Below are 27,386 nucleotides of genomic sequence, written 5' to 3'. Positions count from 1 at the left end.
CCGTAACATATACATCAATCAGGGAGTGTAATTAGTGTACTGCTTCACACTGACACACCAAACTCACCGTGTAACGCAACACAAACAGCTGTTTGTGTAGTGACGGCCGTGCTGGACTGGTGCGCACCATGGTGAGAGTGCAGGCCATGGCGGTTTTCAAGCCCATATGGTCGCCGGGCTGTGGTAGCCAGGGTTGCTCAAATCCGTATTCGGGAGATACCCGGATAGTTGTATCCAGATATCTCCCAGTACAACTTTGTGGTGGGGCGGGGGGTCAATCTTACCTGTCTGACGTCTTCTTGCTCCGTCCCTCGGCGCCTCCCACGATGCGGTTCACGTGCATCACGTGACTCCAAACACTTCCTCCTTCAACCCGGAAGGAGGGAGTGTTTGGAGTCGCGTGGACCGCATCGTGGGAGGTGCCAAGGGACGGAGCAAGAAGACGTCAGTCAGGTGAGATTGACCCCCCCGGAAAGGTGTACTGGGAGATATCCGGATACAACTATTCGGGGATCTCCCGAATACGGATTTGAGCATTCCTGGTGGCAGCTCAATGATAGAACAACAGTGACTGTCCAGCTGATCAAATTTGGTCTGTCCACAATGAAGCAACGACCTTATTATCTTGGCTGTGACCCAACGCTGTGTGCCAGAGATTTCACCACTTGCCTTTCAACATCACGGTACAGTTTAGGTATCGCCTTTTTTGAGAAAAAATTGCGGTCTGGTATCTTCCACTGTGGTGTGTGGCTTTGCTTTTGTGTGCTGCTTTTCCTCAGGTGTTCATCCTATTGCAGTTTGTGCTTTGCAATCATGTGCCTTCGTAAGGTAGTTGTCCCTACCCGGGTCTTGGTCTTTCCACGGCTCAATTTTCGCTGGCAGAGAGTACAGATGGCATTGCTCTCATCTGAGGCAGACACATAAAAAAAATGTCCACACTGCTGAGCCCTGGGGTGACTACGTCCTGACAATATTGGGGGTTGATGGCACGTGCCTTCTTCTGAACACTGTACTTTGGTCGAGGGCCGCACGAAATCATGACAGCACGACCTCGAACAGACCTGCCAGGTGGCCTGCTTCTGCCTTTTGTTTTGTCTATATTGGGAGGGATGAAGTGAAAGGTATGCACTAACTTGACCAATACAATGTACAGTCACACAGGTGCAGTTAACAGGTTTGCACAGAGTGGTATATCACACTGCGTAAACTCACGTAGGTAGGTGGGTGCACTGAACTCAACAGGTAGTATATGCAGTGATGGGTATTACAATGTGCACTTGTCACACACAGACAGGTACCGGACAGGCACAGTAACACTGCGTGCACTCACGTAGGTAGGTGGGTGCACTGTGAACAACAGGTAGGTAGGTATATGCAGTAATGGGTATTACAATGTGCACCTGTCCCACACAGACAGGTACCGGACAGGCACAGTCACACTGTGTGACCCCCCACAGAACCCCTTTAAGGTGCCCTTGAAGAACAGGCATCAGGGCTAGTGCTCTGAGTCCAGCACTGCCCTGCCTAATAAACATGGCATAAAGTAGTGCAGTGCTTATGTGACCCAACCCCCTGCCCAGTGCCTTGCTGACAGCTCTGACTCTGGTCACATGTGTGGGAGGTCTGAGTTATCATCCAATCACACTGGCTGGTGTGCAGAGATAGTCAATGGCAGGCCAAAAATTCCACCTCACATGCAAATATTATTGCAAATTGTATACAGCTTGGAATTGGCCCATTTAAAATCGAATTGACTCATTTAAGAAGGGAATTTGATTGGCTCATTAAATCTAGCTGCAAACCAGAATGCTCAGACCCTCATTGGCCATAGCTAGCAGTAGGCATGGTTTAATAGTGAATAAACATGGCGTCCTTCATGCCTCTCTCGTTACAGGGCCACTTTAGGTTACGCTTCATATAATGATTATTTGTGTAATGATGTGTGAGAGTTGCAGTAGAGCTGATGTCTCAGGTGAGTCGGTAATTATTGTAGCCCCCCCGGTAATCACCTTGCTAGTATTATTATTAGTATTATTATCATACGGCTTCTGTAAATGAGCTGTTACTGGTTTATTGGTCTCTGAGAAATTAATCACACTCCCCGCTCCACATTCAATTATTGTCACACTGTAATCATCCAGGGAAATATGAAACTATGCAAGACATTTCTTTTACAAAACAAAAAAATGTCCTATATTCAATGTAGTATTTTACATAATGCTTTACAAGTTTCTTCTACACCAAAAACATCCCCAAAAAAGCAGACAGAATCCTACTAATCCTACTAATATAATAAATGGGAAAGTTCGGATGTTTGGATGTTTGTTACTCGATCACGCAAAAACGGCTGAACGGATTTGAATGAAATTTGGCACACACATAGTACATTACCTGGAATAAAGTATAGGATACTTTTTATTCCCATAACCAAAAAGGGGCGGAGACAAATACAAATTTCACTGGAAAATGTAAACTGTAGCCATTCTTACACTGTTAATGGTAGGGCTCTCAAACTTTGCACAGTTGGTCGCTGGGTGACTGGGATTAATATTCAGAAAAGTGGGTGGAGCCTATAAAAGCCAATCAAAATTCACCTATTGATTTTCAAGGGGAATATTTACATTGCTGCCATTCTTGCACTGTTAATGGCACAAGCCTCAGACCTGGTACAGTTGGTCATTGGGTAACTGGGGTTCAAATTCAGAAAAGGGGGTGGAGCCAGAAACAGTCAATCAGATTTGCTTCATTTCAATGCAAATAATTGATGCCAAAGATTGCAAAGCTCACAAACTTGGTCATTGAGTAATTGTGTGTTAGGGTTAGAAAAGGGGGCGGAGCCAACACCAGCCAAATACATACCCAGACAAAGCTGGGCAATCAGCTAGTTAATAATAAAAACATCAAATGTGACTCCAGGTGACGTCAGTACAAGCTATAATCAATACGGAGCAGAGAGAAAATGGGATCTTGGCTTTCAATTATTGATTTACAGTATTAGATTATATTTGTGACTGCATTATCAGGCATACAATTAATGACAGATAACAAGAAACATTAACAAACAAACAACTTTGGCTCTCCTCGCACCGAGTTCACCGGCAGTGTAACCAAATGTATCGCTTTCTGTCTCTCCCCCCCCCCCCCCCATTCATAGAGTTTCTCAAGTTCAAGTAGCTATCAATCTCCCCGGCTTTCCCAGAAAGGGTGAAGCAGTTCTATAGTAAGGACAGAAAGGCCTCCTTGAGAATCGGCGACTGTGGCATACAAACCTTTTGCCCCAGGAGAGATATGACCCTGCATCTGTGTAAACTAGAACAATTATCCCTCAACAATGAAGGGGGTTGTTTTTTTCATGCTTATCGGGTCATTTTGGCAACAATACACACCTAAACAGTTTACATTTACGACTGCATCAATTGCTAGTGTATGATTGGAGTAATTTGATTCATTAAAAGAGAAGAAATTTCCATAAAATAAATGTTTTCTGGAATGCACACAGTTGTGCATATGAAATTCTCTTATTTTCCCTTAAGAAATGAGCAAAGACTGGAATCTCGGAGAGGTACAAGCAGCCAACGTATGATTCCTGTGTCATTGGATTGCCTTTGTCTGTCTTAATTGTCATAGTTCTTCTGCTTGACCATCATATTGAAGTGGGACTGTCCATTCCATGTGCCTTCGATGATGACCTCTTGACCAAACACGGTGAGGACTCTGGCCCTATACGGGACAGTCAGGTCTGCTTTGAGAACAGAGGCCACCATGTGTATGGCTTTTCCTGGTGGTATCTCAGCATGTGTGCTGGCTGAGTAGGTGACCTGTGGAGCAGAGGAATGTAGGTAAGTAAGATAATGAAAAAACGCTGCAGCCCGAAATGCTTTAATGCTGTTGTGCCTAGTAGTGGTTACATGATGGGCGCTAACTTCAAGGACTACAAAATTCTGGAACCTCACACTGCTTTCTGGGTGGAGTAAGTGCTGCCACCCAAAGCCCTCCAAATCAGGACAGGATGGGAGCTTGGCCATCATGCCAATAAACCAGCCTCCGACAGAGATCAGTGAATTGGCCAGTGGAGGAGGGGAGGAGTTTTTAAAACGAGGCTGTCTATGTCTTCCAAGGAGAAACCAACCTTCAGTGTAGGACTTCACTGACTAGCAACAGACAAGGTATGTATGGCTTGTTTCCTAATAACATGAAGATTATTAATCTACTAGAATAGAGAGGAGGACATCCAGTTAATAAAATCATTGTCTGGACAGGGGCTTTAAAGAGAGACTGAAGTCTCTCAAAATTCAGGTTTTTATTTTAAAAATCTCTTTAACCCCCTTGCCGTTCCAATTATTGCTGCAAGGGGGCAGCGCAGCACTTTTTACTTTATTTTTTTAAAATCATGTAGCTAACCTAGCGGCATCCCCCCACCCACTCCGATCGCCTCCGGGAACGGGATTTCCTGCTTGGCTTCCCCTGTCGCCATGGTGACGATCGCGATGACTTCACAAACGTCATCGACGTCGTGACGCTAGAGTAAGTCCCGATCCACCCTTCAGCGCTGCCTGGCACTGATTGGCGCGGCGCGGCGGCCGGCGGGTAGTGGCGAATCGCCGGCGAGCGGCAGCGATCGAGTTATGCACGCAGCTAGCAAAGTGCTAGTTGCGTGCAATAAAAAAATTTGTGAAAATCGGCCCAGCGGGGCCTGAGCAATCCTCCTGCGCGGGTTACCCCGAGCTCAGCTCGAGATAACCGGCAAGGAGGTTAATATCAATGCCCTAACTAAAACGCCACATCCCCGCGGCTGCACACTAACGAAATCCCCCCAAACTCCCCGGGGCACAGTGCGGGGAGCGCTTCCGTGAAGAGGCAGAGCTTTGGGCTGTAGCTCTGCCTCTACAAGTGTCCATCAGTGCGGATCACTGCCCGCCCCTCTCAGTCTTCTTTCACTGAGAGGGGCGGGGAGAGGCGGAGACACGCGCGGATTGACGCGCATGGAGGCAGAGCTGCAGCTAAAAGCTCTGACTCCTCCAGCAGCAAAATCCACGACCAAGAAAGTTGTGGATTTTTGCTGGGGAGTTTGGGGTGATTTAGTTAGTGTTCAGCCTCGGGGATGCGGCATTTTAGTTAGGGCATTGTGATGTTAAAGAGATTTTTTAAAAAAAAACCTGAATTTTATGAGACTTCAGAGTCTCTTTAAAGTAACACTTAATTTACCAAAATAAACAAAGGTCCCTACTACAGACTTGTCAGATTCGAGTCTATAGATGGGTCTCTAAAGCAGATGAACCTTCCGGAGGCTTCCCTTTGTAGCACCCCTTCTATACTGATTCCCTCTTTTCCGTTCCTCCTTTATGGTGCTGCCTTAATTATTAAAATATTCCCATTATGTGGTTTCCTCTTATTATAATTATCCTTATTATAGTACTCCACCGATTACGGTGCTTTGGTGCAAGCTCTTGTAGTGCTCCCCATTTAAAGCCCTGAAAAGCTTCTGACCACCGTTAAGGAATACTATTGAATATCAAGGTAGAAGCTTCCCCGAAACATCAGGAAGAGCTCAGATTTATTGGCTGATCCACATGGTGGAATTTGCGTCTGTTTTCAGTATATTTTCCATGGTGTAGAAAATATCAATTTCACGGAATAACTAGACCTTCCCTAAATATTATCTTTAGCCCATCATGTCAAAAACCCAAACTACAAAAGCAGTTACCTCCGTCTCGTTGGTTTTGTTCAGGGTCCAGGTGTGGGAGGAGCTTGTGTTCATCGTAATTTTTGTTCCATTTGTAGCAATAAATGGAATTCCGGCCGTAACTGACATTTCCGTCCCAGTTGGGAAGGTAAAGTTATGGCTATGGGTGAAGCTGCTGGACTGCCTGATGGTCTTACTGAACCTGTCAAACAAGAAGACATTCTCCGGTTACACACAGATAACTAGTCAAAGCCCAACTCCATAGTTTTTGTAAAGTGTGAAAGAATTAAGCACATATTTATCATTTTATCGCTTGTCCTCACTGGAGATATCTTCCCTCACGTCTGTTGGTGCTCTAGTCCCTCCCTTACTGGTAACCCTTCCGCGGCTGAACTGGCTTTCACGGAGTGGTGAAATACTCAAGGTTCATCTAGGTGATCTTGTTATGACCTGTTCTTGATGTAACATACTGTAGACAAGACAGATAACATATATATTGCCCTTTCCTCCTGGAGAACTCAAAGCCCCAGAGCTGCAGCCACTAGGGCACATTCAGTAGGCAGTAGCAGTGTTAGTGAGTCTTGCCCAAGGTATCCTTATGAAATAGGTGCAGGCTTACTGAACTACAAATGCTGAGATTCGAACCCTAATGTCCGAGGCAAAGCCCTTAACCATTACACTATCCAGTAACTACTGTATGTAGATAACCGTTGGTATATGAAGCTAGTGTCTGACTGTATAAATGCTGATTATTTCATGGAATTGTATGTAATGTATTGGTTAAAGTTTTACATATTGAAAATGAACAATAAAAATAACAAAACAGAAAAGTGAGGGAAGTTTTCCCAAATGGGACAAACACATACTATAAGTATCTAACGGTGCTCGAGATGATGGTCTCCACCATATGGGGGCACTTGGTAAATGCCATCCTTCATAGACAGGTACAAGCTGTATTACCTTTATGGAACACTGATGTACAGCACCCATAGCATGGATTTTGTTATCACTGAACTTAGGCTCCTGTCCTAAATGTATTAACCACTTCAGCCTGCAGGTTGCACCTGAAGGACGGAAGCAATTTTCTCCTGTAGTGCTCCTCCCACTCATTTGCCAATAACGTTATCACTACTTATCACACCTATGTGTTTTACTGATGGCTAACAAGGTACAATACCCTACTGTACCTACATGTCTATATCTCTTTTTTTTTTGGCCACAAATTAGGCTTTTTTGGGGTGATGCTTGGTTTCAGTAATGACTTTCTTTTCTTTCTTCTTATTTCAAACTCAGCACACATAAGTAGGGTCTCAACTATTGGTGTCGCCGCATTCAAATGCCGCACTCTTGAGATGAGCAGTGCTATCGTCATGGTCTGAAATGCTTATAATATTTTATACAGTACACTTTATAGTCAACATAGTAAACTAAATTAATGCAAAAATTAAAAACAAAAAAAAAGCAGCTGCTACAGGACAAGGATTAATGTGAACCTAAATCAAATGATAAAAAATTGGTTTTCACTTACCTGGGGCTTCTTACCAGCCCCCCTGCAGACGTCCTGTGCCCACGCTGTCCTGGAGCGATGCTGCGGTCCCTTGCCGTGGCGCAGTTGCATTTTATACGGACTGGCCAGTCGATGTATACTGCGCCGGTGCGGCCCTGGCTGCGCGCGTCCTCTTGTTGCCAGGAGCGTCCTGCGCAGGCGCAGTACGAGATTTCTGAGCAGCGACGGGGACCGGAGCATCACTGTGCATGGACACAGGAAGTCTGCAGGGGGCTGGTAAGTGAAACTCTTTCTTTTTTTCTTTGAAACTATTTCTTCATACACACCCTGTCTATAACATGCTTGCATTCGTACTCTTTCTCTCCACACTGTTTCTGTTTTGCAATTTATAGCTTACTTCCATTTTATTATTTTATTCCTATGCATTCATTTCCTCACTCATAATTCCTTAACCACTTAACGACCGTCTAACGCCGATAGGCGGCGGCTGGTTGTTAGTGGTTTTACATGGAACCGGCCGCTCTTACGAGCGCCCGTTTTATGTCAGTTCACGGAGGGTGTTTCCGTGAACAGTCTGCGAGCCGCCGATCGCGGCTCGCAGGCTAAATGTAAACACGCGGGGAAGAAATCCCCGCTGTTGTTTACATCATACTGCGCTGCTGAGCAGCAGCGCCGTAAAGGAGATGGGCGATTCCTGGCCTCTGAAAGGCCGAAGCCTATCCTAGACGGCGCAGGACGAATATCCGTCTTGCGCAACCCATAGCCTGCAGGAGAAGCAGGTAAGGGCAGAGAGGGCGGAAATCGCTGTGGAGGGGAGCTTTGAGGAGCCCCCCCCCGCAAATCACAGGCAGCCAGCGGCGATCAGACCCCCCCCCCCCAGCAGGACATCCCCCTAGTGGGGAAAAAAAGGGGGGGGGGGGAGTCTGATCGCCATGCTGCAAACCCGATCTGTGCTGTGGGCTAGAGAGCCCACGCTGCACAGATCAGGAAAAAGCGCCCGGTCCTTAAGTGGTTAATATTAGTCACTCGTCCTTGCTCCACATCTTCACCAATCGCCATCAAGCAACTTCCTGTCCTCAAACACGCATCAACTATCCTAAGGGCGTTACTCCCAAACAGATTCTCTCTCGAAAAAAAGAAAAGCCGACAGAACTAATAACCCTCAAGTGCGTCCCCTACTTCTCCCACCCCATATGGCTGCACCTATTAACCTTTACTCAACTTATGTAACCTCAGTGAGCGTCTTTACAAGGTTCTTGCACATGTTTTCACTGCTTTCATACCTTTTATTTTCACACAGCAGATCCCTTGTACTAATCCAATCTAATTAATATATTTTCTATGCATTTTATCAGGAAATACAAGAATAAAAAAATTAGAAAAAATATACAATTTCTCCAATTCCATCTCCTATAGTTTTAAAATTATTTTAAACAATGCTACTATAGCTAAAACCCACACATTATATTTGGCCAGTTTTCCTGGCTATCACAACAATTAAATTATGTTCCTAGTGCAATGAATGGCGACAATATTTTATTTGAATAAACATGTATTTTTTCTGTTTGTAACCTATCAATAAATACAAGCCCCTTACTTTTCTAAAATTACAGTAATATACTCATTAACTACATATTAAAAAAGCTCAGACCCAAAGGTAACTATGTATGTATATTTTTTTTTAAACTGTGATTTTTTTTTCCTTTTTTATTTACGTGTTCATTTTTGGTAGCTACGAGGGAGGGTTGGGGCTTAATAAGGTTTTATTTAATATTAAGTGTATTTATTTACTTTTTTTTACTTTAATTGTACTTTTTTGCCACTAGGTACCAGAAAGTGCTTGATTTTTGTTATACTATGTTCATATTTTTTTTTTGAGAATCAATATGCCTAGTCATTTCGAGGCATGTTGATTTACTCACAGGGGCTAAGGTTGGCTCGGGGGAACATGTTTCCCTTCACCCATCCATCACCTGTAAGTGTTGCCTGGAAAGAGCAGAGGGAGCACACACACCCTCTGCAACAACACTGGATGTGGATATGAGTCCAGATAGACTAGCATGGCTCCTATTTTGACCAGATAGGATTAAAAGGTTAAATATTTCTGCTGGACCTGCACAAATGCATCTTCAATGGGACAACATCTGCTCTCCACTGTTTTCCAACTGTAGTAATCAGCACTTTGTCCCCTGCTGCTCCTAATATCGCAAGTTGCTTCTGCCAAGGTGTAGATAAGGACAGTGGCTACTTGACTATCGCATGGAGAGCTTAAACCCATAAAATCCACACCACCCCCAAAAAATGTATAGCCACATAAGTTGAGATTCAACTGATATGGTTTTAAAATTTGTTTCTAGATCTACGGCTGTATTGATATTGTGTTAAAGCTCAGATAGAGTACTTACGAGAAGGTGTACTTTAGTTTTAAGGCACTTTTCCGATTGTCATAAATGGCTTCTTCTATCACCATGGGAGCTTCAGAAATCTTCTTGCCCTCTTCAGGCTGGAACTCAAAAGAAAGAATTCTTTGAATTATCTTGTCCTGGGTCAAGCAGATGAATTTATATACGTTATAATCCTTTCCCAACTTTTCAGCAATATCCAAGTATTTTTGTTGTTTTGGATCTGGAGGTGACCCTCTGTAGATGGTTCCCGTGGTTTTGTCGACACACCAAAGTTTTCCATCTGGACTGAAAGATATGAAGTGGGTGAGTGGAAGCCATCCTCCTGCGTCACAAGTTGTGATTTCGCCCATCCAATTTACTTCTGGCCCTGTTGGTGGAGGAGCCTTCACAAGCCTACCACTACTGTCCACTGCGTATAGAATGCCATCTGGACTGAAGAACAGGGCCTCAAAACATTGCCATCCGCAGTTTCCAATCTTTGTTGCTTGCTTGTACAGCCAGGGTATGTTTTCATTTTCTGGTTTTGGACCCTTGTAGAGGAGTCCATCATTAGTCACTACATACAGATCTCCGTTGGGATGGAAAAAAATAAATTTAAATCTACCCCAATCATTTTTGCCAACTCTTCTGGCTTGAGAGAACCAGTCCGTAGCATTGCTGGATGGGGAGATTGGTCCAACATAGAGGTCCCCACCACGGACACAGTACAGGTCTCCATCGGGACTGCAAGTGACACTGGTGACATTGCTTAATTTACCCAAACCTAATGCCCTTTTGCTGTAATCATCTCCAGGATCTGCTGGGGGTAAACCAATCCTTGCAGTGAAATCCTTCGCTATGGTCAGCAGCAGACCACCTGAAAAACAAGTTAAGAAAAAAATCAATTCCTACACAATGTGCAGAAAGGACATTCCTAATTTAGCCATAGAGGTCCAAGCCATGAACATTTGTAGCATTTCCTGATAACACTGGTAAGGTGTGGCAATGGGGAGCTGAGCTGCACTGAGGGGATCACAATCACACAAGCAGGTAAACAGGCACACACGTAAATGTAAACTCCTGCACATGAACAGGCGAAGGCACACATACAGAAAGCTTTCCACAGAGTCTCCTAGGACAATATTGATGAGACAATACATGCTATTTGGTATGGGGCCCCGGTTGTTCCGGGATCCGAGATAAGTTTTTACTCCTTGCATAATTGTGTTCCTTACATATAGTTTATAGGGACTTCCGTAAACCAAAAAACTTTTTTTACGGTTTTAACCTCCCTGGCGGTTTATTTATTTTGCCAGGGAGGCTGAAATGGGGTTTTTTTTAAATTAAAAAAAAAATATTTCATGCAGCCAACTGAAAGTTGGCTGCATGAAAGCCCACTAGAGGGCGCTCCGGAAGCGTACTTTCGATCGCCTCCGGCAATCGAAAGTAACAAGATAGGCCGCAATGAGCGGCCTATCTTGTTTCGCTTTCCTCGTCGCCATGGCGACGAGCGGAGTGACGTCATGGACGTCAGTCGACGTCCTGACGTCAGAGCCGCCCGATCCAGCCCCTAGCGCCGGCCGGAACTGTTTGTTCCGGCTGCGCTGGGCTCGGGCGGCTGGGGGGACCCTCTTTCGCCGCTGCACGCGGCGGATCGCCGCGGAGCGGCGGCGATCGGGCAGCACACGCGGCTGGCAAAGTGCCGGCTGCGTGTGCTGCTTTTTTCAGAATACAAATCGGCCCAGCAGGGCCTGAGCGGCGACCTCCGGCGGCATACCCCGAGCTCAGCTCGGCATTACCGCCAAGGAGGTTAATACCCTAATTCCCTATTAACTAAACAAGCCTCACCCACAGCTCCTCCAGCACCTAGGCACTCAGAGACCCATGTAGCAAGGGCTTATGGGAGCCCAGTCTGGGTACTATCCAGAGATTTCAGAGGAAGAGGGGAGGAGAGAGGAGGGAAGGGGAGTGACATTTTCACAGGCTGAGGGGAGGAGATGCAGAGCAGCTTGCCCGTGTAATGATCACAAGCAGAACATGGCTGCTCTCATTGCATCACAGGAAGAAATAATCATATACGGTTGGGGCTGTTTGCAGCTGGATTGGCTGTATAAGCTGTCTAAACTTTAGATAAGATATATAGACAACTTACTTGTTATAGTTAGTTTTTCATCTCGGATCCGCTTTAAGGCTAACTTTATGTTACCTGTCAGTTTTGCCCTGTCCAATGGCACTAGACAAGGTTGTCCCCATCACCAATTAATAACATCCTCACTTTGGAGCCTTTTCTAAAAATTATAAGAGACCACCCTACGGAGTGGACATTCAGGGCAAAGAAAATAAAATACCTGCCAATGATATGTTGCCTTGCAGAATTTGGGCAACTCTCAAATCTTAAATCCATTTTCACAAAGTCATGTGCCCTGAATGTCACACTACCACAAAACACACTCCAGATTTGCAAAGACTCCTTCCCACTTAAATTGGAAAAGGTGGCTATTACTTACCTGGGGATAAAAATTCCTTCTGATATGAACATTTATTTTGCGTTCAATTTCCACCACCCCTTCCGTTTACCAAAATCCTGTCAGATCCCATCTCGTCCTGGTTTGGCAAATTGGCAATTATAAAAATGAACACTCTACCAAGGTCTTTATACTTATTTCAGAACCTGCACCTAATGGACCCTAAGAACTAGTACCTGCACAGGATACAGTCCGCTTTATCTAAGTTTGTGTGGGAGAGCAAAAGACCTAGGTTGAAACTCATAAAAAAAAAAACTTTACCTAAGACTGTGGGGGATGGGACTTTCTGACCTGATAAAATACTATTTGGCCCCCACCTGGCCAGGATCATAAATTGGATGGACAAGTTAACACCAAGAGATTGGATGAATATTGAAGAATGCTCATGTGAAATTTCCCCTACAAAGCCTACTATGGTGGAAGGCCTCTCAAGCTATTAGGGCAACTAACGACCACCTGACTATTACTCCCACAGTTAAGGTCTTTATTTACTGCTGTAAGAAATTCAAAATCTCGGGATTTGGATTTTTATCAACCCCACTGAAACAAAACCTTAACTTTATCCCAGGCATGGAAACCCGAAAGAAAGGCTTGTAGACTCAATCCCATGAGTAGGCGACTTCAGACACAAAGACCAAACCCTAAAGCTGAGTACCACCACCCGACGGGTCCAGTGACGTCCCTTTGACGAATTGATGAACATTGCACGACTCCTCTTACATGACGGGTGCAAATGGAAAGTCAAGCGATTACAGTATTTTGTGCAGTGTCATCAAGGATCTTAATGGGCCAATCCGCCATGACATAATTTGCGTGATCGCGCGCCTGTACCCACATTGTGAGATCAAAGGAAAAAAACAAGAAACAATTACCGGTCGTTAAAAAAAATAATTGAGAAAATCATGTGTTGGGTACTGGCCTTTAGCTATGCACAAAGTAACGCCCTTGCAGGTCCAAAAGTCCTGCCCAAAAGGCAATATTATCAAATCCAACATTATATTACTTCCCTGAAAACCAAACAAGCGCTGAAGTTGGTCAGAACTGTCTTTGAAGAAAAACGTTTATTTACTAATCCCAAGAAACACCTTCTAGCTTGGGTTTACGAGCTTACAAATAATAACTCAGATAATCTACTGGGTTACCATAAACGGTGAGAAGGCATGCTATCTCAGAGTAACCCTACACAACAATGGAACATTCTTTTACTTGACATGCATAAATCCACAAAGAACTCCGCGGCACAGAAGCAGAATTTTACATTTCAATGGCTCTGGTACAGATGTCCTGATATACTTCACAAATTCAATTCGAAAATTCTGAACACTTGCTGGAGATGTGGGAAGGATAGGGGAATGATGTTACACATGTCTTTGTCTTGTCCCTCACTTAAAGGGGAACTGCAGGGAGAGGTATATGGAAGCTGCCATGTTAATTTTCTTTTAAACAATACCAGTTGCCTGGCAGCACTGCTGATCCTCTGCCTCTAATCCTATTAGCCATAGCCCCTGAACAAGCATACAGCAGATCAGGTGTTTCTGACTTTAAAGTCAGATCTGATAAGACTAGCTGCATGCTTGTTTCTGGTGTTATTCAGATACTACTGCAGAGAAATAGACCAGCAGGGCCGCCAGGCAACTGGTATTGATTAAAAGGAAATAAATATGGCAGCCTCCGTATACCTCTTACTTCAGTTCCCCTTTAAAGGACACCTGAAGTAAGAGGGATATGGAGGCTGCCATATTTATTTCCTTTTAAACAATACCAGTGGCAGCCCTGCTGATCTATTTGGCTGCAGTAGTGTCTGAATAACACCAGAAACAAGCATGCAGCTAGTCTTGTCAGATTTGACAATAATGTCAGAAACACCTGATCTGCTGCATGCTTGTTCAAGGGCTGTGGTTTAGAGGTGTAGGATCAGCAGGATAGTCAGGCAACTGGTATTGCTTAAAGGGAACCTGAACTGTGTAAAATTATTTAAAATAAACACATGAGGTAACTTCAAATGAACATTACATAGTTACCTTGCCATCAGTTCCTCTCAGAAGCTCACCACTTTCTTCTGACAACAATCCCTTCCAGTTCTGACAACATTTTGTCAGAACTAAAATATATCAGTTGCTGTCAGTTATAGCTGAGAGGACAACTGATGTGCCAGGCAATGTCCATGTTTCCCTATGGCTAAAGTGGGCGATGTTACAGTTTAACAGTGTGCTGACCAGGAAGCTGTTATGGGGTAATGGCCATTTTCAAAATGGAGGACAGAGAATTCTATTGATCACAGTGGGCAAACAGGAGGTAAGTATGACATGTGTATTTTTATTTTGACTTTTATTTTTCAGTTCCGGTTTTCTTTAAAAGTAAGGGAGTATGGCAGCATCCATATCCCTCTCCCTTCAGTTGTCCTTTAAATCATACTGGGAGGATATTAATAGCATAACTCAGAAGATCTTGGGAAACCCGATCCCGATATATTTTGCTACATAACATGAACTGCAGTCATAAGGATTACAAACTTTCAGTCACGCCTCATTTTGTAAATGTAGTGAGAGAGGCCCAATACCTGCCCTCTGGAAAACAAAAGATTCCCCCACAATAAAAGTGTGGATAAGTAAGGTCAATAAAACCCAGAAAATGGAGGAACTGACACACAGCAAGCATAACTCCATAAGCAGCCATCCATCAACTGGCCTGACAAAAATGGAACGACTATAACCTTAATCCCAATTATCGATGCATTACATCTACTTAGAGCTCTATGGAAGGGAGGTCCACGAAACAATGATAGACCTACAGTACATGAGCCATAAGAAGCATTTACTCATTCTCATTTGCTTTTACTTTCATTGGATCTAAAGGTCCTCATCTAACTGAGTTACAGTTAATTTGTTAGTACGGATTAGTGTTGGGCGAACAGTGTTCGCCACTGTTCGGGTTCTGCAGAACATCACCCTGTTCGGGTGATGTTCGGGTTCGGCTGAACACCTAATGGTGTTCGGCCAAACTGTTCGGCCATATGGCCGAACTAAGAGCGCATGGCCGAACGTTACCCGAACGTTCGGCTAGCGCTGTGATTGGCCAAACGGGTCACGTGTAGTGTTGGGCGAACATCTAGATGTTCGGATTCGGGCCGAACATGGCCGAACTCCGAACATAATGGAAGTCAATGGGGACCCGAACTTTTGTGCTTTGTAAAGCCTCCTTATATGCTACATACCCCAAATTTACAGGGTATGTGCACCTTGGGGAGTGGGTACAAGAGGAAAAAAAAATTAGCAAAAAGAGCTTATAGTTTTTGAGAAAATCGATTTTAAAGTTTCAAAGGGAAAACTGTCTTTTAAATGCGGGAAATGTCTGTTTTCTTTGCACAGGTAACATGTTTTTTGTCGGCATGCAGTCATAAATGTAATACATATAAGAGGTTCCAGGAAAAGGGACCGGTAATGCTAACCCAGCAGCAGCACACGTGATGGAACAGGAGGAGGGCGGCGCAGGAGGAGAAGGCCACGCTTTGAGACACAACAACCCAGGCCTTGCATGAGGACAAGAAGCGTGCGGATAGCAATTTGCATTTTGTCGCCATGCAGTCATAAATGTAATACAGATGAGAGGTTCAATAAACAGGGACCGGAAACGCTGCCGATACCATTCCCTTTTGGGCACTAGCTGCGGCTTGTGTTGTTTGCTGCCCTCCTGGTCATCCTGGGTTTGCGGAAGTCAGTCTGTCGGCGTACAACTGGCTAGAGGAGGGGGAGGATGTCAATCTCCTCTCTAAAGTCTCCACAAGGGCCTGCTGGTATTCTTCCATTTTGACCTGTCTGGCTCTTTCTTCAAGCAGTTTTGGAACATTGTGTTTGTACCGTGGATCCAGAAGGGTATAAACCCAGTAATTGGTGTTGTCCAGAATGCGCACAATGCGTGGGTCGCGTTCAATGCAGTCCTAGGCCGAAGAGGTCATAGCCTAGGGTCACAAAACCTGTTTATTTGGGCAATTTCAATGGTGGCGAGTCTGACGTACATAAATCACAGCAATGGCCGTTAGCAACGTCTGAATCTCACGAAATGTCTCATGCAGGTAGAAGACATATTGTTAGACTTGGGCTCCAAAGATGGGTTCCCTACATCTCTGCAAACCAGAGTTACAGGGCTCCAAATTTGGTAAAATCCCCCATAGGCTTTCATTGGGCCTCCTATTTACAGTTCCAAAATCTCACATCTTTTCAAAGGGCAATTACTCAGCAGTGGCAAATTTTCTAGCATTGTAGGGACCCTTAGGGGGAACATGACTGGTGAGTTTCGGGCCCCTAGGCCGAAGAGGTCATAGCCTAGGGTCACAAAAACCTGTTTATTTGGGCTATTTCAATGGTAGTGATGGTGGCGTACATAAATCTCAGCAATGGCCGTTAGCAAAGTCTGTATCTCACGAAATGTCTCATGCAGGTAGAAGACATATTGTTAGACTTGGATTCCAAAGATGGGGTCCCTACATCTCTGCAAACCAGAGTTACAGGGGTCCAAAATTGGTAAAATCCCCCATAGGATTTCATTGCCTCCCTATTTCACTTTCCAAAATCTCACATCTTTTCAAAGAGCAATGGCTCAGCAGTAACAAATTTTCTAGCATTGTAGGGCCCCCTAGGGGGAACATGACTGGTGAGTTTCGGGCCCCTAGGCCGAAGAGGTCATAGCCTAGGGTCACAAAAACCTGTTTATTTGGGCTATTTCAATGGTAGTGATGGTGGCGTACATAAATCGCAGCAATGGCCGTTAGCAAAGTCTGAATCTCACGAAATGTCTCATGCAGGTAGAAGACATATCGTTAGACTTGGATTCCAAAGATGGGGTCCCTACATCTCTGCAAACCAGAGTTACAGGGGTCCAAAATTGGTAAAATCCACCATAGGATTTCATTGCCTCCCTATTTCACTTTCCAAAATCTCACATCTTTTCAAAGGGCAATGGCTCAGCAGTACCAAATTTTCTAGCATTGTAGGGACCCTTAGGGGGATCATGACTGGTGAGTTTTGCCACTGCTGAGCCATTGCCCTTTGAAATGGTGTGAGATTTTGGAACGGTAAATAGGAGGCCCAATGAAAGCCTATGGGGGATTTTACCAATTTTGGACCCCTGTAACCCTGGTTTGCAGAGATGTAGGGACCCCATCTTTGGAATCCAAGTCTAACAATATGTCTTCTACCTGCATTAGACATTTCGTGAGATTCAGACGTTGCTAACGGCCATGGCTGAGATTTACCGTATTTCGCGCCGTATAAGACGCTCCGGAATATAAGACGCACCCAGGTTTAGAGGGCAAAATCCAGGGAAGAAAAAAAAATACTAAACCTGGTGCGTCCATATTCAGGAGCGTCTTGTAGATCTTCTCCTTCAATTAATGTCCTCCATGTGCCCTCAGGTGCTCCCAGGTGTCCCCCATGTGTCCTCAGGAGTCCCCTGTGTGGTCCCCATGTGCCCTCAGGAGTCCCCAGTGTGGTCCCCATGTGCCCTCAGGTGTCCCCCATGTGGCTTCAGGTGTTCCCCCATGTGGCCTCAGGTGTCCCCTATGTGGTCCCCATGTGCCTTCAGGTGTCCCCCATGTGTCCTCTGGAGTCCCCAGTGTGGTCCCCATGTGCCCTCAGGTGTCCCCATGTATCTATAGGTTTACCCGCTAGCTGTGTGGTCTGCTCCCCTTGCAATTTGATAGGTGTATGTATATATCCCTGGCTCACCCCGTGTGACCGCTTCCCCTCACGGACTCACTCCCCTGTCCGTGTCCGCTTTCCTCCCGGCATATGTTGCTACATTCCCCCCGCATGTGTGGGCTCCCCTCCCCGCTTGAGTGTGCGCTGCCCCCGGGATCAGTATAGCAGCAGCAGTCTTACTTTACCAGCGGCTCCCCGGATCGCAGACCTGGTCGCCTGTCTCGCCGCTCCTCTAGTGATGACTGTATTGATGACGCGTATTGCAGAAGCCATCGCTAGAGGAGCGGCGAGACAGGCGACCAGGTCTGCGATCCGGGGAGCCGCTGGTAAAGTAAGACTGCTGCTGCTATACTGATCCCGGGGGCAGCGCACACTCAAGCGGGGAGGGGAGCCCACACATGCGGGGGGAATGTAGCAACATATGCCGGGAGGAAAGCGGACACGGACAGGGGAGTGAGTCCGTGAGGGGAAGCGGTCACACGGGGTGAGCCAGGGATATATACATACATCTATGCACCTATCAAATTGCAAGGGGAGCAGACCACACAGCTCAGCGAATGCAGGGAATCCCCGACATAGCGGCGGTTCGTATCGGCGGGTGTTCGGAAGTCGGGGATTCCCTGCATTTGCCGTATAAGACGCAGGGACTTTTTCTCCCCATTTTGAGGGGAGAAAAAGTGCGTCTTATACGGCGGAAAATACGGTATGTACGCCACCATCACTACCATTGAAATAGCCCAAATAAACAGGTTTTTGTGACCCTAGGCTATGACCTCTTCGGCCTAGGGGCCCGAAACTCACCAGTCATGTTCCCCCTAAGGGTCCCTACAATGCTAGAAAATTTGGTACTGCTGAGCCATTGCCCTTTGAAAAGATGTGAGATTTTGGAAAGTGAAATAGGGAGGCAATGAAATCCTATGGGGGATTTTACCAATTTTGGACCCCTGTAACTCTGGTTTGCAGAGATGTAGGGACCCCATCTTTGGAATCCAAGTCTAACAATATGTCTTCTACCTGCATGAGACATTTCGTGAGATTCAGACGTTGCTAACGGCCATGGCTGAGATTTATGTACGCCACCATCACTACCATTGAAATAGCCCAAATAAACAGGTTTTTGTGACCCTAGGCTATGACCTCTTCGGCCTAGGGGCCCGAAACTCACCAGTCATGTTCCCCCTAAGGGTCCCTACAATGCTAGAAAATTTGGTACTGCTGAGCCATTGCCCTTTGAAAAGATGTGAGATTTTGGAAAGTGAAATAGGGAGGCAATGAAATCCTATGGGGGATTTTACCAATTTTGGACCCCTGTAACTCTGGTTTGCAGAGATGTAGGGACCCCATCTTTGGAATCCAAGTCTAACAATATGTCTTCTACCTGCATGAGACATTTCGTGAGATTCAGACTTTGCTAACGGCCATTGCTGCGATTTATGTACGCCACCATCACTACCATTGAAATATCCCAAATAAACAGGTTTTTGTGACCCTAGGCTATGACCTCTTCGGCCTAGGGGCCCGAAACTCACCAGTCATGTTCCCCCTAAGAGTCCCTACAATGCTAGAAAATTTGGTACTGCTGAGCCATTGCCCTTTGAAAAGATGTGAGATTTTGGAAAGTGAAATAGGGAGGCAATGAAATCCTATGGGGGATTTTACCAATTTTGGACCCCTGTAACTCTGGTTTGCAGAGATGTAGGGACCCCATCTTTGGAATCCAAGTCTAACAATATGTCTTCTACCTGCATGAGACATTTCGTGAGATTCAGACTTTGCTAACGGCCATTGCTGCGATTTATGTACGTCACCATCACTACCATTGAAATAGCCCAAATAAACAGGTTTTTGTGACCCTAGGCTATGACCTCTTTGGCCTAGGGGCCCGAAACTCACCAGTCATGTTCCCCCTAAGGGTCCCTACAATGCTAGAAAATTTGCCACTGCTGAGTAATTGCCCTTTGAAAAGATGTGAGATTTTGGAACTGTAAATAGGAGGCCCAATGAAAGCCTATGGGGGATTTTACCAAATTTGGAGCCCTGTAACTCTGGTTTGCAGAGATGTAGGGAACCCATCTTTGGAGCCCAAGTCTAACAATATGTCTTCTACCTGCATGAGACATTTCGTGAGATTCAGACGTTGCTAACGGCCATTGCTGCGATTTATGTACGTCAGACTGGCCACCATTGAAATTGCCCAATTAAACAGGTTTTGTGACCCTAGGCTATGACCTCTTCGGCCTAGGACTGCATTGAACGCGACCCACGCATTGTGCGCATTCTGGACAACACCAATTACTGGGTTTATACCCTTCTGGATCCACGGTACAAACACAATGTTCCAAAACTGCTTGAAGAAAGAGCCAGACAGGTCAAAATGGAAGAATACCAGCAGGCCCTTGTGGAGACTTTAGAGAGGAGATTGACATCCTCCCCCTCCTCTAGCCAGTTGTACGCCGACAGACTGACTTCCGAAAACCCAGGACGACCAGGAGGGCAGCAAACAACACAAGCCGCAGCTAGTGCCCAAAAGGGAATGGTATCGGCAGTGTCCTTGGAGTGGGAAAATTTTCTGACACCCATGCAGCAGCACACAGAACAGCAAGCGTGCAGATCCACCTCCAACACCGATCGCCTGAAGAAGATGGTCAAGGACTACATGTCAGATGGCATAGCTGTGTTGAACAATCCATCTGCACCCTTCAACTATTGGGTATCGAAGCTAGACACCTGGCACAAACTGGCAATGTACGCAATAGAGGTGCTGGCTTGCCCGGCAGCCAGCGTTATGTCGGAACGCTGTTTCAGTGCTGCCGGAGGCATCGTCACAGATCGGCGGCGTATCCGCCTCTCCACAGAAAATGCAGACCGTCTGACTCAAATTAAAATGAATCAATCCTGGATTGGAAACGACTACGCAACACTCCCGGACCCCAACCAAGTAACATGAACAATGAACATCTGTGATGGGTTAGCGTTTCCGGTCCCTGTTTATTGAACCTCTCATCTGTATTACATTTATGACTGCATGGCGACAAAATGCAAATTGCTATCCGCACGCTTCTTGTCTTCATGCAAGGCCTGGGTTGTTGTGTCTCAAAGCGTGGCCTTCTCCTCCTGCGCCACCCTCCTCCTGTTCCATCACGTGTGCTGCTGCTGGGTTAGCGTTACCGGTCCCTTTTCCTGGAACCTCTTATATGTATTACATTTATGACTGCATGCCGACAAAAAGCATGTTACCTGTGTTCCCTTTGAAACTTTAAAATCGATTTTCTCAAAAACTATAAGCTCTTTTTGCTAAAAAAAAATTTCCTCTTGTACCCACTCCCAAGGTGCACATACCCTGTAAATTTGGGGTATGTAGCATGTAAGGAGGCTTTACAAAGCACAAAAGTTTGGGTCCCCATTGACTTCCATTATGTTCGGAGTTCGGGTCGAACACCCGAACATCGCGGCCATGTTTGGCCTGTTCGGCCCGAACCCGAACATCTAGATGTTCGCCCAACACTAGTACGGATCCTTTATAAAACACCTAATGTACAATATACACATTTTGCTCCATTATACTGTATATGTACTGTGATGTTCTTAAAGGGAAGGTTCAGGGAGGGTGCGCTGACAACATCGGGCGTCCGCCGGGCTGTACTGCGCAGGCACAGTAGTTCTGCGCCTGCGCAGTACAGCCCGGCGGATGTCCGATGACGTCAGCGCGCCCGCGTGGGACGCAGAAGTGCCGGGCCTTGGAGCGCAGAAGAGCCCGACCTGGCAGCCGGCCTGGCCAGGTCAGGTCGGCCACCGGAGACCACCGGGAGCCTGCGGAGCGGCGGCGAGGGCACCTCCTGCCTGCCACGAGCTGGAGGAAGCCCCAGGTAAGTGGAAATTGATTTTTATTTTTTAGGCACCCTCCCTGAACCTTCCCTTTAAGGAAAAAGTCTTGTTGTATAGGATAGGATAATATGTTTCAGGATTTTGACTGTATTCAACTTTTTCATGCAATAAAATCATATTGAAACAGACGTGATTTGGCATTCTTGTTACTGAAACCATTTTCAGTATTTGTAAATTAGTAAAGCTCACTAATATTATAAACTAGCTGGTGGCCCGGCATTGCCCGGGTATGTATTTGGCCAGTGTTGGCCCGCCCACTTTTCCTAACCCTAACACACAATTACTTAAAGAGAAACTCCGGCCAAGAATTGAACTTTATTCCAATCAGTAGATGATACCCCCTTTTACATGAGAAATCTATTCCTTTTCACAAACAGACCATCAGGGGGCACTGTATGACTGATATTGTGGTGAAACCCCTCCCACAAGAAACTCTGAGGACCGTGGTACTCCTGACAGTTTCCTGTCTGTGAACCTTGTTGCATTGTGGGAAATAGCTGTTTACAGCTGTTTCCAACTGCCAAAAAAGCAAGCAGCAGCTACATCACCTGCCAACAGTAAAAATGTCACCATGTAATAAATGTCAGAATGTAAATCAGGGAGAGGAAAGATTTTACAAAGGGCAAACACTGACTTAATCATTTATACATTATTACATTATTTTCACTGGAGTTCCTCTTTAATGACCACGTTTGTGAGCTTTGCCCAATGGCCATCTGTACCAGGTACAGGTGAGGCTTGTGCCATTAACAGTGCAAGAATGGCAGCAATTAAATTTCCCCTTAAAAATAAATAGGGGGATTTTGATTGGCTTTTGTAGGCTCCACCCCTTTTTCTGATTATTAATCCCAGTCACCCAGTGACCAACTGTGCAAAGTTTGAGAACCCTACCATTACCAGTGTAAGAATGACTTTAGTTTACATTTTCCCAATGAAATTTGTATTTTTCTCCACCCACTGATTTCCTGACATTGTTCAGGTATGTATTTGGCTGGTGTTGGCTCTGCCTACTTTTTATAACCCTAACACACACCTACTCAATGACCAAGTTTGTGAGCTTTGTGGTCTTTGGCATCAATAATTTTCATTGAGATTAAACAAATCTGATTGGCTGTTTGTGGCTCCACCCCTTTTCTAAATGTTTAACCCCAGTCACCCAATGACCAACTGTACCAGGTTTAAGGCTTGTGCCATTAACAGTGCAAGAATGGCAGCAATTACATATTCCCTTAAAAATCAATAGGTGGATTTTGATTGGCTTTTTTAGGCTCCACCCACTTTTCTGAATATTAATCCCAGTCACCCCATGATCAATTGTGCAAAGTTTGAGAATCCTTTAACAGTGTAAGAATGGCTTCAGTTTACATTTTCTCCATGAAATGTGTATTAGTCTCCACCCACTGATGACCCGGCATTGCCCGATTATGTATTTGGCTGGTGTTGGCTGTGCCCACTTTCCTAACCCTAACACACAATTACTCAAATACTCAATTACCAAGTTTGTGAGCTTTGCTGTCTTTTGCATCAATAATTTGCATTGGAATGAAACAAATCTGATTGGCTGTTTGTGGCTCCATCCCCTTTCTCAATTCAAACCCCAGTCACCCAATGATCAACTGTACCAGGTTTGAGGCTTGTGCCATCAACAGTGCAAGAATGGCAGCAATGTAAATATTCCCCTTGAAAATCAATAGGTGAATTTTGATTGGCTTTTATAGGCTCCACCCACTTTTCTGAATATTAATCCTAGCCACCCAGCGACCAACTGTGCAAAGGTTGAGAACCCTACCATTAACAGTGTAAGAAAGGCTGCCGTTTACATTTTCTCAGTGAAATTTGTATTTGTCTCCGCCCTCTTTTTGGTTATGGGAATAAAAAGTATCCTATACTTTATTCCAGGTAATGTACTATGTGTGTGCCAAATTTCATTCAAATCCGTTCAGCCAAACATCTGAACTTTCCCATTTATAAAATTAGTTAGATAGGATGGGAAAGTCCGGATGTTTGGATGTTTGTTACTCAATCACGCAAAAATGGCTGAAGCTTCCAACCTGGTACAGTTGGTCATTGGGGGCTCAAATTCAGAAAAGGGGGTGGAGTCACAAACAGCCAATCAGATTTGTTTCATTCCAATGCAAATTATTGATGCCAAAGACCGCAAAGCTCACAAACTTGGTCATTGAGTAATTGTGTGTTAGGGTTAGAAAAAGTGGACGCAGCCAACACCAACCAAATACATATCCGGGCAACACCGGGCCATCAGCTATATACATAAAAAGATAGTTCAAAAGGCACCCCCTTCAAATCCAAAGACGAACAGGAGCTCACGAACCTCCACCCAGTTGCACATGGTCCGGTATTAGTCATGGAGAGATTTTGAAAACGTAACAACAAAAGCTGTTTAGGCGATGCCTATAACCACTTTGGGACCAGCGCCCTCTGCCCCCTTAAGGACCAGAGGGTGCTGGTTCAGAAAACCGCCGCTTCCAGACGAATCGCCGCTAAAATCCGCCGGTCACGTCGCTCTGTCCCCAACGCAGGCTGCTCTCTCTGCCTCCTCTATGACAGCAGAGCACTGTGAGCCGGGCAGGAGCCGCTTTCATTGGCTCCTGACCCTGTCACTCCATGTAAGCCAATGGGAACGGCTTACAGGAATGACAGGGCCAGGAGCCAATGAAAACGGCTCCTGCCCGGCTCACAGTGCTCTGCTGTCATAGAGGCGGCAGGGCAGCAATGAGCGGCGGGGACAGAGCGGCGACAGCGGCGGGGATGGGCGGGGGCGCGCGGTGAATGGGACGTAGCGTTTACGTCTGGTCAGAACCGCAGCGCCCCCTGCCCGCCGTAGATTTATACTGCGGCGGTCCGCAGGTAGTTAATAACTAACTGTACAAGATTTCTTTGCAAGATTTCAAAACTTTAAGTTTTTTCGGTGTTGTTCTGGTCCAGTTCTGAAACATGCCTGAAGAAGAAACTTAAAGTTTCGAAAGCTTGCAAAGATATCCTGTACAGCTAGTCATTACAGTTATCACCTAAACAACTTTTCTTGTCGTGTCTTTGGAACCTCCAAACTCAATTTCAAAATTTACAAACTAATTCAAAATTCACAGGAAACATGTCTGAGACTATATGCTGGAACCTGTAGCATGCTGTCTTGGGCCTAGCCTTAGCCTGGCTTTCCTCTTACCTCTTCAATCACTCCTTAACAACCTCCTTCAATGCCTCCTCCACTACCATCACCCCCCTCTCCGCTGGTGTTTCCCAAAGCACTTTTCTTGGCGCTACAATTCACTACAATCACTATACACCTCCTATACACCTCCTTAATTTGGATTCTCCATGACATTCAAATACTACCTGTATGCTGACGACACCCAGATCTACCTCCACACCTCAGATCTCTCCACCACCACCATGGACAAGGTCTTCTCCTGCCTCTCAACCATCTCCTCCTGAATGTCCACCAGATTCCTGAAGCTACATCTGGACTAGAAATGTCGCGAACTGTTCGCCGGCGAATGGTTCCAGGCGAACTTCGGGTGGTTCGCGTTCGCCTGCGAAGGCAAACTTTCCCAGAAGTTCGATTCGCCCCATAATGCTCTATTGAGCAGAACTTTGACCCTCTACATCACAGTCAGTAGGCACATTGTTGCCGATCAGACTGCACTCACTCCTGGAGCCCCACACCCCCTTATAAAAGGCAAGGTCCTTGTGCTGTTTTACTCACTAGTCTGTCTGCACTAATTAGTTAAGGGACAGCTGCTGACAGACTCTGCTAGGGAGAGTTTAGTTAGGCTCTTATAGGCTTGTTCCTAGCTAATTGTTATTACTTTCCTCACTCCCTCCTCCTCCCTCCTCCCGGAGGGAGAAGGGTCTTATCTTCCAGGGAATTGTAGAATTTCAAAAGCCAGCTTGGCCGGGAATTGAACCCAGGTCTTGGCCTGAAAGGTCGGAGTGCTTGGTAGATAGCTCTCTGAACCGCTATACCAGCACCAACACTACATGCTGAAGGCAGCCTAGCATGTACCATTATGATATATCCTAGAGAAAAATGAGCTTGCTTAACCTATTTTGGTTCCTGGACGTAGAAACTACGTCCAGGAACCATGCGCGCTACCGCGCACTCCCGCGGCCGATCGCGTGCGTGCACGCGCACTCCCGGCCGCGGATTCGGTAGCCAAGGAATCAATGTATCGGGCTATGGTGCCCGATCACTGATTTCTCTCCCCCGCTGAAAAAGCGGCAGCTTCTCTCGGAAGCTGCGCCTTTTCTGGCCGTTCCCTCCCCGATGCGCCACTCTAAGCGTGTGTTACGCTTAGAGTGACGTCATGTAAACAAACTCATGGCCGCCATCTTGTGGCCAAAAAGTAAAACTACAACTAAAATTAAAAAAAAGTTAAACATAACACACAATTACATTATAAAACTATACATTACATCCCACCCTCCCAAAAATACCCAAATAAAATGTTTAATATAAAAAAAAAAACATTACAATAAAAAAAAAAACATGTAAATATTTACCTAAGGGTCTAAACTTTTTAAATATCAATGTAAAGATGAAATATTTCTTTATTTTTTTTATTTTAAACTTGTTAATAGTGATGGATGCAAAACGGAAAAAATGCACCTTTATTTCCAAATAAAATATTGTCGCCATACATTGTGATAGGGACATAATTTTAACGGTGTAATAACCGGTACATATGGGCAAATACAAAACGTGAGTTTTAATTATGAAGGCATGTATTATTTTAAAACTATAATGGCTGAAAACTGTGAAATAATGATTTTTTCCGTTTTTTTCTTATTCTTCCTGTTAAAATGCATTTACAGTAAAGTGGCTCTTAGCAAAATGTACCCCTCAAAGAAAGCCTAATTGGTGGCGGAAAAAACAAGATATAGATCAGTTCATTGTGATAAGTAGTGATAAAGTTATAGGCTAATGAATGGGAGGTGAACATTTCTCAAGTGAAAACGACGGAACCTGAATGGGTTAAAGATTTGTAGGCTTTCAAAATCCAGCTTACATTGGCCAGGAATAGAACACAGTCTCTGTGGCACAATTGGTTAACGTGTTTGGCTGTTAACTAAAAGGTTGGTGGTTCAACCCCACCCAGGCATGGCCTTGCCTTTTGTGTTCAACAGTTGTCCAAAGAGAACTCCAGATAGCCAGGTAGATTCATCTCTCTCTCTCTCTCTCTCTCTCTCTCTCTCTCTAGTAGGGATGGTCACCGCTTTCCACGGAATTGTATTTTCCGCAATTTTGGGGGGAAATTGGTCATTCCATTCCGTTTGCTCGGGACGGAATTGCTTTTTCAATCCGGCAGAATTCCGAAATTGCCTGTGAAATTCTGCTGGTATCCGTTGATGCCATTGAAGTGAATTTTCAGCTTAAAACCATCAAGTCCTAGAGAGAGAGAGAGAGCAAGCTCATTTTTCTCTTGGATATATCACAATGGTGTGACACCAGGCGACGCCCAGTCGTCCAAAACGCACAAAAATCGCAGATCCAGCAGTCGTTTCTGATCACCGCAATCGATCGCACATCTATTGCAGGGCTCAGAATGACAAACTTTGGTTTTAAGATAGACAGTTCTGGGAAAGGTAGTTAATTGCGTTTAGCACATAGCTGTAACAAGCTGGTTCCCCGGCCCCCAGGAGAGCTAATGGTCCCTTTCAGAGGATATGCCAGCTGTTCCACTCTGA

At 45.3% G+C, this 27,386-nt stretch overlaps 1 protein-coding gene across 1 annotated transcript in view; it reads right to left on the bottom strand.

The window, feature by feature from the left end:
- Positions 1–3,167: 3,167 nt before the first annotated feature.
- Positions 3,168–27,386, bottom strand: part of LOC137544939 (uncharacterized) — a 55,368-nt gene continuing 31,149 nt past the window's right edge. Inside the window, exons 6-8 of the mRNA XM_068266036.1 lie at positions 9,596–10,451; positions 5,705–5,885; positions 3,168–3,818 (exon numbers count right to left, since the gene is read on the bottom strand). Coding sequence (XP_068122137.1) covers positions 3,615–3,818; positions 5,705–5,885; positions 9,596–10,451 — 1,241 coding nt within the window. The 3' untranslated portion in view covers positions 3,168–3,614. The remainder of the gene's footprint in view (positions 3,819–5,704; positions 5,886–9,595; positions 10,452–27,386) is intronic.

Source organism: Hyperolius riggenbachi, chromosome 1 (assembly GCF_040937935.1).
Source record: "Hyperolius riggenbachi isolate aHypRig1 chromosome 1, aHypRig1.pri, whole genome shotgun sequence".
NCBI classification, from domain to species: domain Eukaryota; kingdom Metazoa; phylum Chordata; class Amphibia; order Anura; family Hyperoliidae; genus Hyperolius; species Hyperolius riggenbachi.
Note: the sequence above shows the minus strand (reverse complement) of the source record. Positions and strands in the feature narration are given on the sequence as shown.